This window comes from Erpetoichthys calabaricus, chromosome 9 (assembly GCF_900747795.2).
Source record: "Erpetoichthys calabaricus chromosome 9, fErpCal1.3, whole genome shotgun sequence".
NCBI lineage: Eukaryota > Metazoa > Chordata > Cladistia > Polypteriformes > Polypteridae > Erpetoichthys > Erpetoichthys calabaricus.
This window is the reverse complement of record NC_041402.2, coordinates 196,240,531-196,259,895: the sequence shown is the minus strand read 5'-3', so window position 1 is coordinate 196,259,895 and position 19,365 is coordinate 196,240,531. Positions and strand designations below refer to the sequence as shown.

General features: G+C 44.8%; 1 protein-coding gene across 4 annotated transcripts; it reads right to left on the bottom strand.

Annotated features, from left to right (window-relative positions):
- Positions 1-606: 606 nt before the first annotated feature.
- On the bottom strand, positions 607-18,676 carry LOC114657077 (tubulin beta-4B chain). Of its 4 annotated transcripts, none has more exons than XM_051931852.1 (5): positions 18,509-18,676; positions 16,570-16,678; positions 15,800-15,910; positions 15,118-15,587; positions 607-1,298 (listed from the first exon to the last, which is right to left on the bottom strand). In XM_051931852.1, exons 1-5 carry the CDS (start codon positions 18,563-18,565, stop codon positions 708-710), a joined length of 1,338 nt encoding a protein of 445 aa, XP_051787812.1. In that variant the 5' UTR covers positions 18,566-18,676; the 3' UTR covers positions 607-707. The 4 variants fall into 4 exon arrangements, with proteins under 4 accessions (XP_051787812.1, XP_051787813.1, XP_028664668.1 ...); XM_051931853.1 differs by having other exon boundaries at positions 607-1,599; positions 15,419-15,587; XM_028808835.2 differs by lacking the exons at positions 15,118-15,587; positions 15,800-15,910; positions 16,570-16,678; positions 18,509-18,676 and adding exons at positions 3,510-3,620; positions 3,711-3,819; positions 4,862-5,027 and having other exon boundaries at positions 607-1,768.
- Between the last annotated feature and the right edge of the window lie 689 nt (positions 18,677-19,365).

Below are 19,365 nucleotides of genomic sequence, written 5' to 3'. Positions count from 1 at the left end.
CTAGCTAAACTAAATACCCCAATAACACGGAGTTCAAACCAAGAATTGATGGAGCACAGAAGACTTCATTTCAGACCTAACTGGCCGTTTACATGTTATTCAAACTGAAGATTGCACTTTCAGCACATGACTAGGCCAGTCCAAACAGCACATTAACTCCATTTACAGGCACACTAGGCAAGAAGTGATTAGCTGATGTGCAGCTGGCTTCTACAAATAGCCTGAAAAACTGAAACGGGTTAAAAGGACACATGCAACCCAAGATCAAATGAAGCTGCAGTTTGGAGTGTAATATACAATCGTTACTCTGAAAGGGAAGGAAACTCATTAATCTCCTGGAAACCATTTGTCAGAAGAGCATATCAGCATCTCCTTGGGGACTGCAAACATCTCCAACACAAAAGGCAAACACCCAAAGCGGCCAGAAAGCCACACCTGTAATGTTACTTGAGCAGCGCAGCCCCAGGGAAGGCTAAGAAATGCAGGAGGCACTCCATACAATCCCCACTATACAGGCTTGTCTCCCAGCAACCACCACATACCCACCTAAACAAATGCAAGATGGGCCTGTCTAATGTAGTCCTTTCCAACTGGACAGCAGCCACATTTAATGCAATATAAACTTTATTTTTAGTGCAGCCCACATACACAGAACACACTGAAGATAAAGTAAACAGTTTAACAGAAAGTCAGTAATGGTGACCAGATTAAGCAATCTCCTCCTCTCCCTCTTCCTCAAACTCTCCTTCCTCTTCTGCGGTGGCATCCTGGTACTGCTGGTACTCAGACACCAGGTCATTCATGTTGCTTTCTGCTTCTGTGAACTCCATCTCATCCATTCCTTCTCCAGTGTACCAATGCAAGAAGGCCTTGCGCCTGAACATGGCCGTGAACTGCTCAGAGATTCTCTTGAACAGCTCCTGGATGGCAGTGCTGTTACCAATAAAAGTAGCTGCCATCTTCAGTCCTCTTGGTGGAATGTCACAGACTGCAGTCTTCACATTGTTGGGGATCCACTCCACAAAGTAGCTGCTGTTCTTGTTCTGCACATTCAGCATCTGCTCATCCACCTCCTTCATGGACATGCGGCCACGGAACACAGCTGCCACCGTCAGGTAACGTCCATGGCGAGGATCGCATGCTGCCATCATGTTCTTGGCATCAAACATCTGCTGGGTGAGCTCGGGCACTGTAAGCGCACGGTACTGCTGGCTTCCTCTGCTGGTGAGTGGAGCAAAGCCAGGCATGAAAAAGTGCAAACGAGGGAAAGGCACCATGTTGACTGCCAGTTTGCGCAGGTCGGCATTCAGCTGGCCTGGGAAGCGCAGACATGTTGTGACCCCACTCATGGTGGCAGAGACCAGGTGGTTGAGGTCCCCATAAGTGGGTGTGGTCAGTTTAAGTGTACGGAAACAGATGTCATAGAGGGCCTCATTGTCAATGCAGTACGTCTCGTCTGTATTCTCCACCAGCTGATGTACAGACAGTGTGGCATTGTAAGGCTCAACAACAGTGTCCGAAACTTTGGGCGAGGGGACAACGCTGAATGTGTTCATGATACGGTCAGGGTACTCTTCTCTAATCTTGCTGATCATCAAGGTACCCATACCAGAGCCAGTCCCCCCACCCAGGGAGTGAGTGAGCTGAAATCCCTGCAGACAATCGCAGCTCTCTGCCTCCTTCCTGACCACATCAAGAACAGAGTCCACCAGCTCAGCCCCCTCTGTGTAGTGACCTTTGGCCCAGTTGTTACCAGCACCACTCTGACCTGTGGGTGGGAGGGAAAAAAAAAATTTAAAAATAGTGAAGCTGAAACCCAATTCCTATACCCAGGCTTTAGATGGGAATAATAAAAGTATCTAAGGGGAAATTCACATACTCCAGCAGCAGCATACCGATACAAAAAAACAGAACATGCAGGTAAAAACAGACTTTAAATAATATTAACGTTTACACCGTTTATGAAACAATTATGAGCCTGCTGTTCTAAAGCAAAAAGATCTTCCAATAATGCATGTCCCCTTTTCATTGCTGACTAAAACCCTTCCATTTTAGAGAATGCAAAAATCTCCAATTTAACTGCCACTCACCACCTAGTCCTCCCTACATGAGTAGGTCACAAACATTAACTGTGGAATGTCCTTACAGTTGACAAAGCACTCTGAAGACTAATCTAGTCAACACATTTACCGATTACATATTTAGAGTGAAGTCACAGGTCAAAAAACTAACCTTATGCAATGACCGTGGCAACAGAACCAGGCCCTGAAGCAAATTAAGTTAAAAATTTGGACGCAAGGATCAGTAGGCTTTGCACCTTAGGAACCAAGTCACCCAAACGATAACATTTCAGTAATTTACTGCTCTGATGCTGATCATAATTAAGACATTAGGAAAACTGACAAGAACTCCATTGTAAAAATCACGGCATTTCCCACAATTCCTGTTATCACATTGAACAGGATATCAAAAACAGTATGCTGAACATCTCATGTCTTTACAACCAGGTTTTATTTTAAAGAAACTACTTGTGTTACAGTGAATTAGTATGCAGGAAGATTACTGATCTAGTTATGAGCTTTTCAGAAGCATACAAAAATACAGAATAAAGTCAAATCAGACAACTAAAAATCACTGAATACTATTGTATTGGGTGAAGTGTTGCAATACACAGTTAAAATCTATATAACCAGCTGCCAAAGTGACTAATTTACTGATTTGGTCCAAATGCTTCATTATGCACGCTACGAGGTTTTTCTGGACTACTTGCAAGTGACACTTCATCTTTGTTCCACTGCATTCAAATAAGTCTGGTCACATTTCATAAAGGATTCAGCTGGCTCTTTAATCACTTTAACAGATTAAACACCACGTATATGGCAACATTTGAAAATTTCACAAGGCGACATTTCTGGCTGAACAGGCTAATTAGCAGAGGTGAACAGTCTGCATTGCATCACAACTAACAATTAGGGATGCTTTTCCCAGAATTAAATTGGAGCTTCTACTGTAAGGGGCATTAAGAAATTTCCACCTTCAGTCCCACAAAGCCTACAGGATAAAGAAATATTCTGCAAGTTTCAGCTGGGCTTGGCTTCATTTGATTTTTCTGATCAGCATTAAAAACACCAATTCTAATGTTATAAACCATTTCATGTGTCATTTTTACTAATTTGAGTAAGCCAGGCCAACAACATTTATAAAAACGTTCGCAAAATTCACATCAAAAGAACTACATAAACCAAATGTTTATTAGTAGAGAACAAGATTTTGGGTGGTGTCTCATTCCTCACTGGTAGCAGAGAGCAGCTGCTTGAATTTCAAATTTTTACGCAGTGACACACCCCAACGTGTAATCATTCCAAGTTATGCCAGTGAATGCAAATCACCAGCATTACTAAATGACTTAATCATACTTTAGCTGGGAAGAGTACACAGCCTTACCTTCCCTGAGCTTGTATTTGATGTATTTTGACAGCTTAAAATTGTAAACCCTTAAGTCTACTTACCAAATACAAAGTTATCAGGCCTGAAGATCTGCCCAAATGGTCCAGACCGTACAGAGTCCATTGTGCCAGGCTCCAGGTCCACCAGAACAGCTCGAGGTACGTACTTGCCACCTAAATGACAGGTTACAGAAAAACCTCAGGATGGCTGCATAGTTGGCACAACGATTAGTCAACGGGTTTATACAAGTTAGTGCACGTCACCTGTGGCTTCATTGTAGTACACGTTGATTCTCTCCAACTGGAGATCGCTGTCCCCATGATACGTTCCCGTGGGGTCGATTCCATGTTCGTCACTGATTACTTCCCAGAACTAAAAAGACAAAAATATGATCGCGTCATTACTGTTCGAATGCAGCAGCAACGGTACACAATATAATTAGCCGATATCTTTATCCAAAGCGACTTACAAAACTTGATACAACTGGATAAATACAAGAAATAATTCATTGGAGCAAAGACAGGTGAAGCGACTTCCGGTTCTGACACGGACCGCCGCGGAACTTGAACCCACAACCTTTAAGGGTTTAGCGTCAAAATCCTTAAGCACTACGCCACATCGCCTCCTCTATAAAAAAAAATGGGGGGCGCTACAAAAAATCGGAAGAACAAAGAACACGGAAGGAAGCGAAAAATCGATTTTAAAACCCCACACCCCCAAACGTACAACGCGTATATAAAAGCTTTACCCGCCACAGTCCAGTGCCAGATACTTGCAGCCTTATGAAGCGACTATTACGGGCACAAGCCCGTAGAACAAAGCGCTGATAAGACGCTTCAAAAATAGCAAGCTGTTCTAATTCCGGAAGTCAGACCTACGATTCCCAAATGGAATCTCAAGTGACGCAATGGCCGATACTCCACCCTGCCAGCCGGGCCTCGGCCACGTGGGCCTATGGCGCATTCCGGCACTCAAAGGGCGCCTTCATTAATGTGCGGCTGATTGCGCGTCTCACCAAGCCGCAACTTTTCATTTGCCTTGTAGAGGCGTTAGTTTACTTCTACTTGACCTACATCATCACAATGGACCTCCGACTAAATAACCCAAGTTGAGTAGGGCGGTCTTTGAAAGATTTACTCTCGTCCGCCATTTAAGCCGCGCCCGAGCACACCACTCTCGACGGAATTACTACCCTCACAGCTCAATATACTCCTCGCACCGCACTTTCCGAGGTGCCAATCCAGTAGTTCCATTAAGGCAAAATAAATAACACAATGTAAAGAATTATCGTACTTAATCTCCAACTTCCCGGCCTTCGACTCGGGCGTGTCTTTATTCAGGAGTCCGTTAACCGCAGTCCCACACGCCGCTCATAACTCCCCCATCAATGTAAAGGGTCTTAGGCTATACTGACCTTAGCTCCGATTTGGTTGCCACACTGCCCTGCCTGTAAATGAACGATTTCCCTCATTTTGCTTGTCAAAGGTCCCACGAAACTACACCTTTATTAATCGAGCAAGATATCTCGCTCTTTCAACGCCTAAGTGCGTATTATACTGCACCGGACTGAAAGGAGGTCTTATTTATACCCTAAAGTAGACCAGCCCTCAGTGCACGCTGACTCGCTGTCTGAACTGTCACTCGAAAGCAGGCTACGCGCCCGCCACAAAACGAATGCTTTCTATTGGCGGGCGATTCTCCCGCCCACGAGTGAGCGAGCGTCGCCGGAAGCCGTGCCGTTAGCACCCACCGAGTGAGTTGGCGAGTAGAGAAAGTGCCCTCAGTGAACGAAGGTCCGGGATTGCGAACGTGTCGTTTATTTAGCGCGACCTGCTGATTTCTTGTACAGTTGTCAGTATTGCTTTGATTGACCGTAACGTCTGAATAGATAAACTCAATAGGAATGCGAATCAGTTTTATTTCTTTATCCAATTCGTTTTGTTGGCACTATGCGGCATATGGAAGTGTATTTTACAAATCCCAAGTACATGAAGGTAAATCCCAGCGCTGATCTACATGCATTGGTGATAAGAGCTACCTGAGGTGCATTTCATTTAGAGGCAGGGACACAATTTGACACACGTTGGTACTCATTGTCTGTCATCACACTTTTTAGGACCTTCAGCATTTTGCAAAACACGAACAATGCAGAAGACGAGCCTGTTTGTTTTTAGCAAGTAGAAAGGATCACGGTAAAGATTTATTGCTGGGCTGCAGAAATGATTTAGTTAATACTAAACAGCTCAGATGGAGTAACAAGAAATGTTATTACCTGATTTGGCTCATGCCTTTATCTAAGGTGACTTACAACATTTGACGTACAATTAGTAACATTTCTTTTTCTATTTGGAGCAGAGGAAGGTGAAGTGATTTGCGCAGGGTGAGTAGTGTGATTTGAACCCACAACCTGAGTGTTTGAAGGCCAAAGCTGTACCCACTACACCACAAGTCAAGCAAAATGATACCTTTAATTGGCTAACTACAAAGATTACAATATGCAAGCTTTTGAGGCAACTTCAAATAATAATAATAATAATTACAAATGCAACTGAGCTATGCAGCGAAATACCAACATCCATCAGCTGTCCAGTTTGCTTAATCCAGTTCAAAGTTTTGTGGGGATGCCATCCATCCATTCGTTTTCTTCTTCTTTCGGCTGCTCCCGTTAGGGTTTACCCTAACATCTTCTTCCATATCTTCCTGTCCTCGTCATCTTGCTCTGTCACCCCCATCACCTCGCCACATCCATAAACCTTCTCTTAGGCCTTCCTCTTTTCCTCTTCCCTAGCAGCTCTATCCTTAACATCCTCCTCCCAATATACCCAGCATCTCTCCTCTGCACATGTCCAAACCAACGTCCATTTTTCAAACTTGCTTATCCTAAGCAGGGTTGTGGGGAAGCTGGAGCCTATCCCAGCAACCATCAGGAACAAGGCAGGAACAATCCCTGGATATGGTGCCACTCCATGACAACAGAATGTAATTACAGACCACAATACCTCTGACGTCAGACACGGAACGCCCTTGACAGCACAACATGTAGAGCCTTCTCCTCCATGACGACTGTTGTGTTCTCTGTTTCTGCATTTTGTTCTGTAGCTTGTACCATTCCTGTTGTACTATTGTATTGTATTCCTCCGGTGGCCGTGACAGCTTGGCCGTCTAGCTTTGTGAAGAGGATTACTTGTGTTCTCTTTTCTAGGTTGTATTCACCCCATTTTTTGACACCCGTTTCTCAGCCAACCTACCTGGAAAGGGGTCTCTCTCTGTTTTGCCTCTCCTAAGATTTCTTCCATTTTTCTTCCCTGCAAGGGTATTTTTTGGGAGTTTTTTTTCTTGTCTTCTTAGGGAGTCAAGGCTGGGGAGGGGGGCTGTCAAAAAAAAACAGGGCCTGTTGAAACCCATTGTGGCACTTTTGGGCTATACAAGAAATAAATTGTTATTGTTGTTGAATATTGAGTATAAGACAGGAGCCAGCAGTAGATTTGGTGGCCGTCTGTTACAGCACACGGTCACACACTTAATTACAGACTGGTCGGTTATCCCAACTCTGCTAAAATGTGCAGGCAGTAACTGGGCTGGGATTCTCATGGCTCCAGTTCTTAAATGAATTCATTTACGTCCAGTTGTATTCCATGTGGGTGGCGCAGTGGTAGCGCTGCTGCCTCGCAGTTAGGAGACCTGGGTTCGCTTCTTGGGTCCTCCATGCATGGAGTTTCTCCTCTCCTCTCCGGTTTCCTCCCACAGTCCAAAGACATGCAGGTTAAGTGGATTGGCGACTCTAAATTGGCCCTAGTGTGTGTGCTTGGTGTGTGGGTGTGTTTGTGTGTGTCCTGCAGTGGGCTGGTACCCTGCCCAGGATTGGTTCCTGCCTTGTGCCCAGTGTTGGCTGGGATTGGCTCCAGCAGACCCCCGTGACCCTGTGTTTGGATTCAGCGGGTTGGAAAATGGATGGATGGATGTATTCCATGTTGATTTTCACACGTACATTTGTAATGACTTTGGAATAATAATAATAAATAATATATTTTATTTATATAGTGCTTTTCCCATGCTCAAGGCGCTTCACAGAGTCTTAGAAAAAAAAACAGCAGGGTATATATCACGTTGGATACAAATGTTTTCCTGAATAGAACAATGAAACAGATAACAAAGCATTAAATAGAATAAAGAACAATAAATCAGAGTAAAATACTAAATTCAATACTAAAAAAAACCTAACAAATAACCTCATTTGTGATATAATAATAATAATAATAATAATAATAATAATAATTCATTACATTTATATAGCAGACACACAAATGATCCTGAGCACCTGGACAGAGAGGTAAACTGAAAGAAAGGGCAGAATTTACGTTACGTTGAAAGTCTTCTTTAAGTAGATGAGTTTTGAGTTGTTTTTATAAAGAATTCATGGAGTCAGCTGACCTGATTAATGTCGGGAGGTCATTCCTGAGTCTGGGCGCTATACAGCTGAAGGCCCTGCTGTCACCCATGCAGTGTAGATTAGTGTGGGGCACAACAAGATGGCCAGAATCAGAGGACCTTAGTGGGCGGGCAGGCACATAGTGATGGAGAAGGTCACTGATGGAGTTTGGCGTGAGGTTATTTAACGCTTGGTAGGTTATTAGTAGGATTTGATATTCGATTCTGTAGGACACAGGGAGCCAGTGAAGACGGAGCAGGATGGTGTGATGTGCTCGCTGCTGGTCCATGTCAGGACTCTTACAGCCGATTTTTGAATTAGATGGAGCTGTGATATAAGATTAGAAGGGACACCTGCCAGTAGAGAGTTACAATAATCGATGTGGGATGTGATAACAGCAGGGACAAGTGTCTCAGCATTAGAGAAGAAGAGGAAGGAGCGAACACGGGATATGTGACGGAGGTGAAAGTAAGAAAGTTTCTTAATGTGATTTATGTGGGCGGAACAAGAAAGGGAGGAATCAAAAATGACACCAAGATTCTTTACAGTAGAGGCAGGTCTGATGAGATCACCGCCAAGATGGACTGGGAAGGAGCTCATTTTATTAAGTTGTGCTTTAGTCCCAATTTGCAGGAATTTAATTTTAAAGAGTTCTGCTCCATCCAGGTTTTAATTTCACTAAGGCAGGTTGTGAGCTGAGAAAACTCTGAGGAAGTTGCACTTTTGACATTGAAATAGAGTTGAGTATCGTCTGCATAAAAATGATAACCCAGTCCATAGCTACGAATAAAATGGCCAAGGGGAAGCACATAAATACAGAAGAGAAGAGGGCCGAGGACAGAGCCCTGAGGAGCTCCTTGTGTGACTGGCGCTGAGCTGTCTGTATTCTTCCTTTAGTTTCAGATAATGAAATAAAACTCCTGCAGGTTTTGGGTATGAAGTCTCCAATCTCTGGACTAATCTACCCCCCCAGCCATAGAGAGGCTTCACAATTTTAAAAGATATTTGAGGACAGCATACTGCTAGGGCTGCTGCTGCTTAAGCAATGCACAAAGCTCTTTAGTAAATGCAGCAGTCGTTGTACTTGACCAGCGCTGTGCCCATTTCCCTTTCTGTTCATCGTGGTCTCCAGTACCCCTCGATATTCCTTCCATTTTGATTTTGTAATCCCTCCTGACACTGAAGTGGAACGGTCAACCTCGTTGGACTTGATACTTGAACTCTGGCGCATTTGTCTGGAGGCATAGATAGATAGATAGATAGATAGATAGATAGATAGATAGATAGATAGATAGATAGATAGATAGATAGATAGATAGATAGATAGAGTGCATCCAGAAAGTATTCCCAGCGCTTCATCACTTTTTCCACATTTTCTTATGTTACAGCCTTATTCCCAAATGGATTCAATTCATTTTTTTCCTCAGAATTCTACACACAACATCCCATAATGACAACGTGAAAAAAGTTTACTTGAGGTTTTTACAAATTTATTAAAAATAAAAAAATTGAGAAATCCAATGTCCATAAGTATTCACAGCCTTTGCCATGAAGCTCCAAATTGAGCTCAGGTCCATCCTGTTTCCCCTGATCATCCTTGAGATGTTTCTGCAGCTTCATTGGAGTCCACCTGTGGTAAATTCTGTTGACTGGACCTGATTTGGAAAGGCACACACCTGTCTATAGAAGGTCCCACAGTTGACAGTTCATGTCAGAGCACAAACCAAGCATGAAGTCAAAGGAATTGTCTGTAGACCTCCGAGACAGGATTGTCTCGAGGCACAAATCTGGGGAAGGTTACAGAAAAATATCTGCTACTCTGAAGGTCCCAGTGAGCACAGTGGCCTCCATCATCCGCAAGTGGAAAAAGTTCCAAACCACCAGGACTCTTCCTAGAGCTGGCCGGCCATCTAAACTGAGCGATCGGGGGAGAAGGGCCTTAGTCAGGGAGGTGACCAAGAACCCAATGGTCACTCTGTCAGAGCTCCAGAGGTCCTCTGTGGACAGAGGAGAAACTTCCAGAAGGACAACTATCTCTGCAGCAATCCACCAATCAGGCCTGTATGGTAGAGTGGCCAGACGGAAGCCACTCCTTAGTAAAAGGCACATGGCAGCCAGCCTGGAGTTTGCCAAAAGGCACCTGAAGGACTCTCAGACCATGAGAAAGAAAATTCTCTGGTCTGATGAGACAAAGATTGAACTCTTTGGTGTGAATGCCAGGCGTCACATTTGGAGGAAACCAGGCACCGCTCATCACCAGGTCAATACCATCCCTACAGTGAAGCATGGTGGTGGCAGCATCACGCTGTGGGGACTGGGAGACTAGTCAGGATAAAGGAAAAGATGACTGCAGCAATGTACAGAGACATCCTGGATGAAAACCTTCTCCAGAGCGCTCTTGACCTCAGACTGGGGCGACGGTTCATCTTTCAGCAGGACAACGACCCTAAGCACACAGACAAGATATCAAAGGAGTGGCTTCAGGACAACTCTGTGAATGTCCTTGAGTGGCCCAGCCAAAGCCCAGACTTGAATCTGATTGAACATCTCTGGAGAGATCTTAAAATGGCTGTGCACCGACGCTTCCCATCCAACCTGATGGAGCTTGAGAGGTGCTGCAAAGAGGAATGGGCCAAACTGGCCAAGGATAGGTGTGCCAAGCTTGTGGCATCATATTCAAAAAGACTTGAGGCTGGAATTGCTGCCAAAGGGGCATCGACAAAGTATTGAGCAAAGGCTGTGAATACTTATGGACATGGGATTTCTCAGTTTGTTTATTTTTAATAAATTTGCAAAAACCTCAAGTAAACTTTTTTCACGTTGTCATTATGGGGTGTTGTGTGTAGAATTCTGAGGGAAAAAATGAATTGAATCCATTTTGGAATAAGGCTGTAACATAACAAAATGTGGACAAAGTGATGACGCGCTGGGAATACTTTCCGGACGCACTGCACTTCCTCCAGTCTAATATGGCCAATTCAGGCATCCAAAATGGGAAAACAAACAAACAAAGATGAAAACCAGCAGAACTCCACGTGTCCAAATACAAGATGCACATTTCAATACTCTGCATTGCTAGCAAAAACAGGAAGGAGTAAGAAGAGCCTCGTTTGAACAAAAAGAAATTCATTTAACAGGAAGCAAAACTAAAACGTCTTACAGCGGTGGGAGAGCCGTACATCCGGGGTAAGGCAGCTGCTCGGTGACAAAAGGCTCACTTAGATACTGTGAATGAGGGCCTGGTGACCCCCTGAGTGCAAGGACACGAGCTGCCCAGAAGGCCCCTTGGTGGCAAGGGCACCAGCAATGACATCGGGTCACCACCAAGGGGGTAACCTGTTGTGTTATGAGAGGGGGGAGCTGAGAGATTGTTACTCCTGGGGAAGTAAATGCAAATCAAGCTGCTAGGTGGCAGTAGGGAGACCTGATACTCTACAGGGGGGTACAGCCAGGTGACTCAGAGTAGGGGACCTCCTCAAGGAAGATGTCGGGCTCAGGACTGCATGAACACTACAGAGAGTTCTAGAAGGAGTTTCCAAAGTCAAGTGCTAACGTCTGAAGTGCTCTCAAGTTCTTCTCTGGTTAGGTAAGCTGGATAGGGCTTAAAAGTCCCCCTCCATAAACCGGACAGGGGTCTTTAGAGTTGGCAGGAATGTGACCAATAGGATAAAAGGACGTCAAACCACATTAGGCTTGCTTGCTGTTTTCAGTTACATTTCTGCTTTTTCAGTAGTTCATGCCCTTTGCTTTACTCTTAAGTTTTGTCATACGTTTCTTTTTTGTGTACAAAGTGTGATTAAAAAATACGGTGAATGTTTAAATAAAAAAAAAAAAAATCATCACACTGACCAGAAAGCAGGAGACAGAGCTGGAGGTGGCAGAGTTAAAGATGCTAAGATTTGCATTCGGTGTGACGAGGATGTACAGGATTAGAAATGAGGACATGAGAGGGTCAGCTCAAGTTGGACGGGTGGGAGACAAAGTCAGAGAGGTGAGATGGTGTTGGTTTGGAGAGATGCTGGGTATAATGAGAGAAGGGTGCTAAGGATAGAGCTGCCAGGAGAGAGGAGAAGAGGAAGGCCTAAGAGGAGGTTTATGGATGTGGTGAGAGAGGACATGCAGGTGGTGGGGGTCACAAAGCAAGATGATGAGGCCAGGAAGATATGGAAGAAGATGATCTGCTGTGACAACCCCTAACGGGACTAGCCAAAAGAAGAGGAAGAAGATGCATTGCCATTTATCCCCCTCAAAATACTTCCTATTGCTTCAAACCATCATATCCCATCGTACTTGCCACTTTCTGAAGCAGTTCTGGACGTCCTCTGTCATGAGTGTCTTTAGTGGCGCTGTCATGGTTGCCTCAACGTCCCGAATTGACTCAAAACATTTTTACTCTTCATGGTCATTTAGGCTTTGGGGAAGAGACCGAAGTCACACGGTGCCAGATCCAGTGAAATTAAGTGAATGAGGACACACTGTAATATTTTGATCTGACAGAAATTTCCGTCCCAGAAGTGATGTGTGACACGGAACATTGTCACGATGGAGGATGAAATAGTTTTCCCATCTCTCAGGTTGTTTTCTATGCACATAACAAGCCCTTAGAACATTCAGAGTTCACCGTAGTGTTCCTGGGTACAAATTCCATCAAAGTCAAACAACACCATCATCATCACTTTGATGTGGGACCTTGACTGATGTGCAGAACATCGAGGCAGCCATGACAGCACAATTAAAGACACTCACGAAAGAGGACGTCCACAACTGCTTCACAGAGTGGCGAGAACAATGGGATACGTGTGTTTGAAGCGAGGGGAGTAACGGCAAGGTGTCTTTAACTGTAACCATTATTTTATTTAAATATTCACCATATTTTTTGATCACACCTCAAACTTTGGGTTCCTAGGGCTCATTTTTGGATTCAAGGTAAACACGAGAGACCCTAAAGGTCACAATACAGACAAAGCATTACTAGAAGAATCACGTCTTGTAAATAGTGAAACAAAATGATGAAAACGAGTTCAAATTAGTTTGTAAGGACATTTGGATTTGGTGGTTGTTTTAGAAAAATAAATGAAGCACCTCAGAACGACAAGATTCTAACTTTAATGCTTTAAATTTAAAAACCAAATTTAAATGTAGTGATACTTGCACTTGGGTGGCTACCAGCCTAAGCCCCCACTGGCATGAAGAACAACAGACAAGAGCCACACATTCAGGGGGACAAACTTTACTGAATCAATTAAGAAGTCCTCGGCTTTCCTCAGTCTTAAGTTCGATAAAAGCAGTGGTAATAATTTGGGTCTAATCAGGCCCCTAATGTGAAGACGCTGCATCACTAGTCGTAAGTAATGTGGAGGAGTTATAAATTGGCTTCATCCTCTCTGGCCATTTTGTTATATTACTCTCCGTAGGTTTGGTGACTGTGGCTGCCGTCGAGTAACATTTGTGCTTACGATTTTATTCTTCATAACAACGTCACCTTCTCTTACTGTTCCATTAAAAGGTCTGATCCATCCAGTAGTGTGGATGTGCTGGACCAATCTGAACACAGAATTATTTGTGAAACCATTAGATTATAGATCTATAACACAGAATACAATTATGAATCTTGTACTATGGCAGGTGGTGCCCAGAGGATTCCAGACAGACGGGGGTCTCCTTTCAGTAAGACATTAGGGCCACTGGAGCTTCACACTTGATGATCTGGTTGTATGAGGCTTTGCCGCACTGCCTTCCATTATATTTTACATCTGCAGTTTCCAAGTGTTGAGCTCATTATGTACAGAAGCGCTCCACCCTGGAAGAACTCAGGCCACAACGCCTTGCTTGGCAGGCTCAGCCTCCATTGAAGTACATTTTTGTAGCATTAATGCACCTCAGGTTGTAACCTTTTCTTTTTCCAGTGTGGGCTTGTTCAGACAGCACTTTCCATTAATCGGTGATATCCTAAAACCCCTACAAGCACTACATGCTGAAGCTCATCACCACTTTACTGTGGCCAAGAGTGGACATTACAGTGAAGAGGAACGAGAAATCCGCAGAGCTCATGCATGCAGGCCCACCCTGCCCCTTCAAGGACTCGAGATTCTAATCCACCAAAATGCCTTCAATCAGCACAAACATTAACACTTGGAATGGTTTGGAAAGACAAAGGGAATTAAGGCTTTTATTTAGTAAGGCAAGAGGAGTACATGCCATATACTGGGACCTTCCACAAAGATCTGTCCCTTTGGCATAACAGAACAACATAGACAAGTGAAAACTTCAATTTACATATTTGCTGGACGTGCCACTACTTACAGAGCAAATCTAAATAGTTGACAGACAGACGGACCTCCTGTTCAGTTGCCAAGTGCTTTACGTGCAGTAACTGATATTGGGGCATTTTTTGTGAAGCATATAGCAACTGTGTTACACTTAAAACGACCGTTTCATAAACCTGTCACTAACTGTAATGCTATTAGAGATTAAAGACCACTGGCCTAGTTGAGCTCCAAAACTAAAATGAACTCGCAGGATTTATTTTTATTTTTTATTTTATTGCATTTTCTGTACAGCTTCAGATGACAAAACGCAAAATGACAAAAACACAAAGAAAACCAACAAGATTCCCAGGCAAGTCAGAAGACACTTAACACATTTTTTTTTTATGCAGCATCCTCCTCTCCCTCTTCCTCAAACTCTCCTTCCTCTTCTGCGGTGGCATCCTGGTACTGCTGGTACTCTGACACCAGGTCATTCATGTTGCTTTCTGCTTCTGTGAACTCCATCTCATCCATTCCTTCTCCGGTGTACCAATGCAAGAAGGCCTTGCGCCTGAACATGGCCGTGAACTGCTCAGAGATTCGCTTGAACAGCTCCTGGATGGCAGTGCTGTTGCCAATGAAGGTGGCAGACATCTTCAGCCCTCTTGGTGGAATGTCACAGACTGCGGTCTTCACGTTGTTGGGGATCCACTCCACAAAGTAGCTGCTGTTCTTGTTCTGCACATTCAGCATCTGCTCATCCACTTCCTTCATGGACATGCGGCCACGGAACACAGCTGCCACCGTCAGGTAACGTCCATGGCGAGGATCACATGCTGCCATCATGTTCTTGGCATCAAACATCTGCTGGGTGAGCTCGGGCACTGTAAGAGCGCGGTACTGCTGGCTTCCTCTGCTGGTGAGTGGGGCGAAACCAGGCATGAAAAAGTGCAGACGAGGGAAGGGCACCATGTTGACTGCCAGTTTGCGCAGATCGGCATTCAGCTGGCCAGGGAAGCGCAGACATGTTGTGACCCCACTCATGGTGGCAGAGACCAGGTGGTTGAGGTCCCCATAAGTGGGTGTGGTCAGTTTAAGTGTACGGAAACAGATGTCATAGAGGGCCTCATTGTCAATGCAGTACGTCTCGTCTGTATTCTCCACCAGCTGATGTACAGACAGTGTGGCATTGTAAGGCTCAACAACAGTGTCCGACACTTTGGGCGAGGGGACAACACTGAATGTGTTCATGATGCGGTCAGGGTACTCTTCTCTAATCTTGCTGATCAGTAAGGTACCCATACCAGAGCCAGTGCCCCCACCCAGGGAGTGAGTGAGCTGAAATCCCTGTAGACAATCGCAGCTCTCTGCCTCCTTCCTGACCACATCAAGAACAGAGTCCACCAGCTCGGCCCCCTCTGTGTAGTGACCTTTGGCCCAGTTGTTACCAGCACCACTCTGACCTGCGAATGAAAGAGACAGATAGCGAGACTTTAGAAAGATCAAACAAACATCTTGAAGGTTAGCCGGTATGGCAGACTTGCACATATAGCCACAGCGTTTCTTCCCATCTCTTACTTTAACTTTAAAATACATTTTGTTATGAGCAGAACAAGCTCTGGGTGTCCAGACAGCTTCCAGTGTTTACTAGAATGGAAAAGTGCCAAAGCCTTACCAAACACAAAGTTGTCTGGTCTGAAGATCTGCCCAAAAGGTCCTGATCGCACAGAGTCCATGGTGCCAGGCTCCAAGTCCACCAAAACAGCACGAGGCACATATTTGCCACCTGAAACAAAGTAAAAAATGATTTCAAATATACTCTGGGATACAAACAATGATTTCAAATATACTCTGGGACATTGTCCAATATATTAGCACAAGTCAAAAATAAAATTTAAATCAAACTATAAAGTCTAAAAATGGTCACAAAACCAGACACCAAACTACTTTGCTGTATGCAGCAGAATGGACACCTGCAGGCGTTCACTGGACTGTTAAAGTATAAGAGCAGCAGCAGCCACTTATCTCATCTGAATTTTAACACCCAGAGGATCACAGGGGCTCCGCTCCACTGCTGCTGTTAAGACTTGCAAGTCACACCTTCTCATTTTCACTAAATCCAGTTCAAGACTCCTGGGCAGCATAAAGCAAGAACTGACTCTGGAAAGGGCACAGGTCTGCTGTAGGGCCCCCTTGCCAGGACTGTCAACTAATCCAAGAAAAAGGAGTGGGCCTGGATCAGAGGTGCCTGCAGGTTTCACAGCCACAACATTATCGATATCTTGGCCAATGTTCATTATTTACTAAAATATAAATTATGAAACCGGTTGAGGTTTTCTGGCAATTTAAAACTGATGTATTATTCTGTTACAAAGCTGCATGATATCGCTGTGATCACAGGCCTGTAGGTTTAACTTTTCTGCCCGTCTTGCTTCATCTTTTTACCTGTAGCTTCATTGTAGTACACGTTGATCCTTTCCAGTTGAAGGTCACTGTCCCCATGGTATGTTCCAGTTGGGTCGATGCCATGCTCATCACTGATGACTTCCCAAAACTAAAACAGTGAGAGAGAAAAGAATGGGAAGTCAAACTTGTGCTAAAATGTAACATCACAACATGGATTGAATAGAGACAAGGAGTTTTATGGCCAGGTATGAGGATTGTTGGCATCTCTCCGACTGACACAGACAAACCCGTCTACAGATCCACATTGTATTGAAAAACTCAGAAACTTCAAAAGACTTTGTTGGACAGTTCTCTCATCCAAAGATCTTGACCATACATTGTTCTTCTCTCTTGTTAAATGAACCCCTAACCCTGAAGGAGTCTATTAGTTTTTTTTACACTTAAGATTCCTCACTTGGCGGCACAGTGGTAGCGCTGCTGCCTCGCAGTTAGGAGACCTGGGTTCGCTTCCCGGGTCCTCCCTGCATGGAGTTTGCATGTTCTCCCCGTGTCTGTGTGGGTTTCACAGTCCAAAGACAAGCAGGTTAGGTGGATTGACGAATCTAAATTGGCCCAAGTGTGTGCTTGATGTGTTTGTGTGTGTCCTGTGGTGGGTTGGCACCCTGCCTGGAATTAGTTCCTGCCTTGTGCTCAGTGTTGGCTGGGATTGGCTCCAGCAGACCCCTGTGACTGTGTTCGGATTCAGCGGGTTGGGAAATGAATGGATTCCTCACTTAATGGTTTACCAATGTTGTTTCTTGTCCTAGTGTGTATATAAACACAGGGAACTCCAGTCTCTGTATTCCATCTTGCCTGAAGAAGGGGCCCGAGTTGCCTCGAAAGCTTCATATTGTAATCTTTTTAGTTAGCCAATAAAACGGGTCATTTTGCTCGACTTTTCACTACATCCATAATGGCTAACACGGCACAACACACTAGTACTACAGAACTAAAACATAAAAATGATAGAAAGTTCAAGTGTCTGTGAAGCTTGGGTACTAAATATGCTGTGATACTTCGGCAGTGCATTTGTTACTGTGCCACACTGTATTCAGTTCTACCAGAGGACGAATAAGGGAGACGCACTTTAGTTTGGTCCGCTCCTCACACCACGCTCAAGATCTATAGCTTCATTAGCACACTGGCGCTCGTGCTGTCAGTTAATCATTTTAGATCAAACTGCGCGCGATTGCTACTTCGCCATCCATCTTTCCAGAGATGAGAGACGCAAGCCCGCGGCACGGAATGTTTTCATAGTCGCCACAAGCGGGCTGACATCTCGCGAGAGTCGCTAGGAAACGTAAGGAGCGTGCGCAAACCCCCTCCCCCACCAAAAACAGACAGACACGTGACCAGAAGACGCCGAGTGAAGCGGGAAGCTCTCGCATTCCCCCGCAGTCTAAGACGTCTTGCCAAGTTGCTGCGTTCACGCTGACGAGAGGGTTTAACTTGAGTCTCATACCCACCAAGGGTAGCCGGGTGTTCCGACAGCCTGTTGCCTCATTAAAAATGCAGCAAAAAAAAATTCGGAGCTAATATGTGTGGCACTAACAACATGGCACAGGCTGATGTGGGCAGCCGCACTGCTCTGCCCTGACATAGCATGGACTATAAGGTCCACAGCCGAAACCCAGTGTGCTCATTTTAATTAGTACTGTGTACTGCGCGGTAACTTTGCGAACATGTCATTATACTGCCACTTCACGGCTTGTGAAATATTAAGGGATACAATGAAGAATGTCGTCCAATAATGAAGTGTCATCCACTCATCCTCCCCCATCCTACTATGGAGTACGAAGTAAAACAAAACACTTAAAATAATCACAACCGCAACATATGTTATCCAAATAAAATAATCACAACCGCAAGATATGTTATCCAAATTCCCTTGTTTTAAACTCCTGAACAGTCCTTTTAGGCGCCCCCGAAGAACACCGACCTTGGCACCGATCTGGTTGCCGCACTGGCCTGCCTGCAGATGGACGATTTCCCTCATTTTCAATGTTAATGACGATGTTGCTGCTTCACCTTGACCAAGCCAATCAGTCGGCACTCCTCCTCGGTTCAAACTTCCAACCGTCACTGATGCTCCGCGTTTATATGCTATTCTCGAGAGCACGCTTCTCGCGTCTCGCGCAGCTACTACGCTGACTCCGCCCCATTGCAACGAGGTTACCACTGGCAACTGTCAACTGACTCGGACTTGCTAATTGGTTACACGATCCGTCCATTGCAACCCCCCCCCCCCCCCCCACTCGTCCCCGCCCCATATCTTCGCTTGTGTTTGTACAATGGTGTGAGCTTTTACACAATTGCTAATGGCCATGGAAATTCGTATGCTTAGCGGCTTGCCGGTTTGTTAGAGGAAGTAGCACAGCCGTTCTTCAAAGCAGCCAGCTTCCGATGTTTACCCGCTGCGGTCGCCAAGTAACCGGCGTGTCAGGGCACGCAGGCTTGAGAGTCGCAGTCACAACTCCACGTTAAACACGTGCGTGTGTACAGTTGCTCGGAAACTCGGCGGGTGATCTGATATGCCGAGGACCCCTCGAGTCGCGTGAAACGGTACGCTAAAAAGGGAAGAATGGGGGGCAGCGCGATCCACCACCCGATCAGTATGTTATTACTGTGGCGGTCACAGAGTGCGTTATAAGGTTCCCAAATCACAATGACACTTGTCAAAAAGGACACAGAACCGTTTAAGTTCATTTTTGGAATTCCTGTCTGTGTTTGTTGTTGTTGTGTATTATAAAAATTCTTGAGCTTATGCAAAAAGATTAACATTCCCTCAGAACAAAT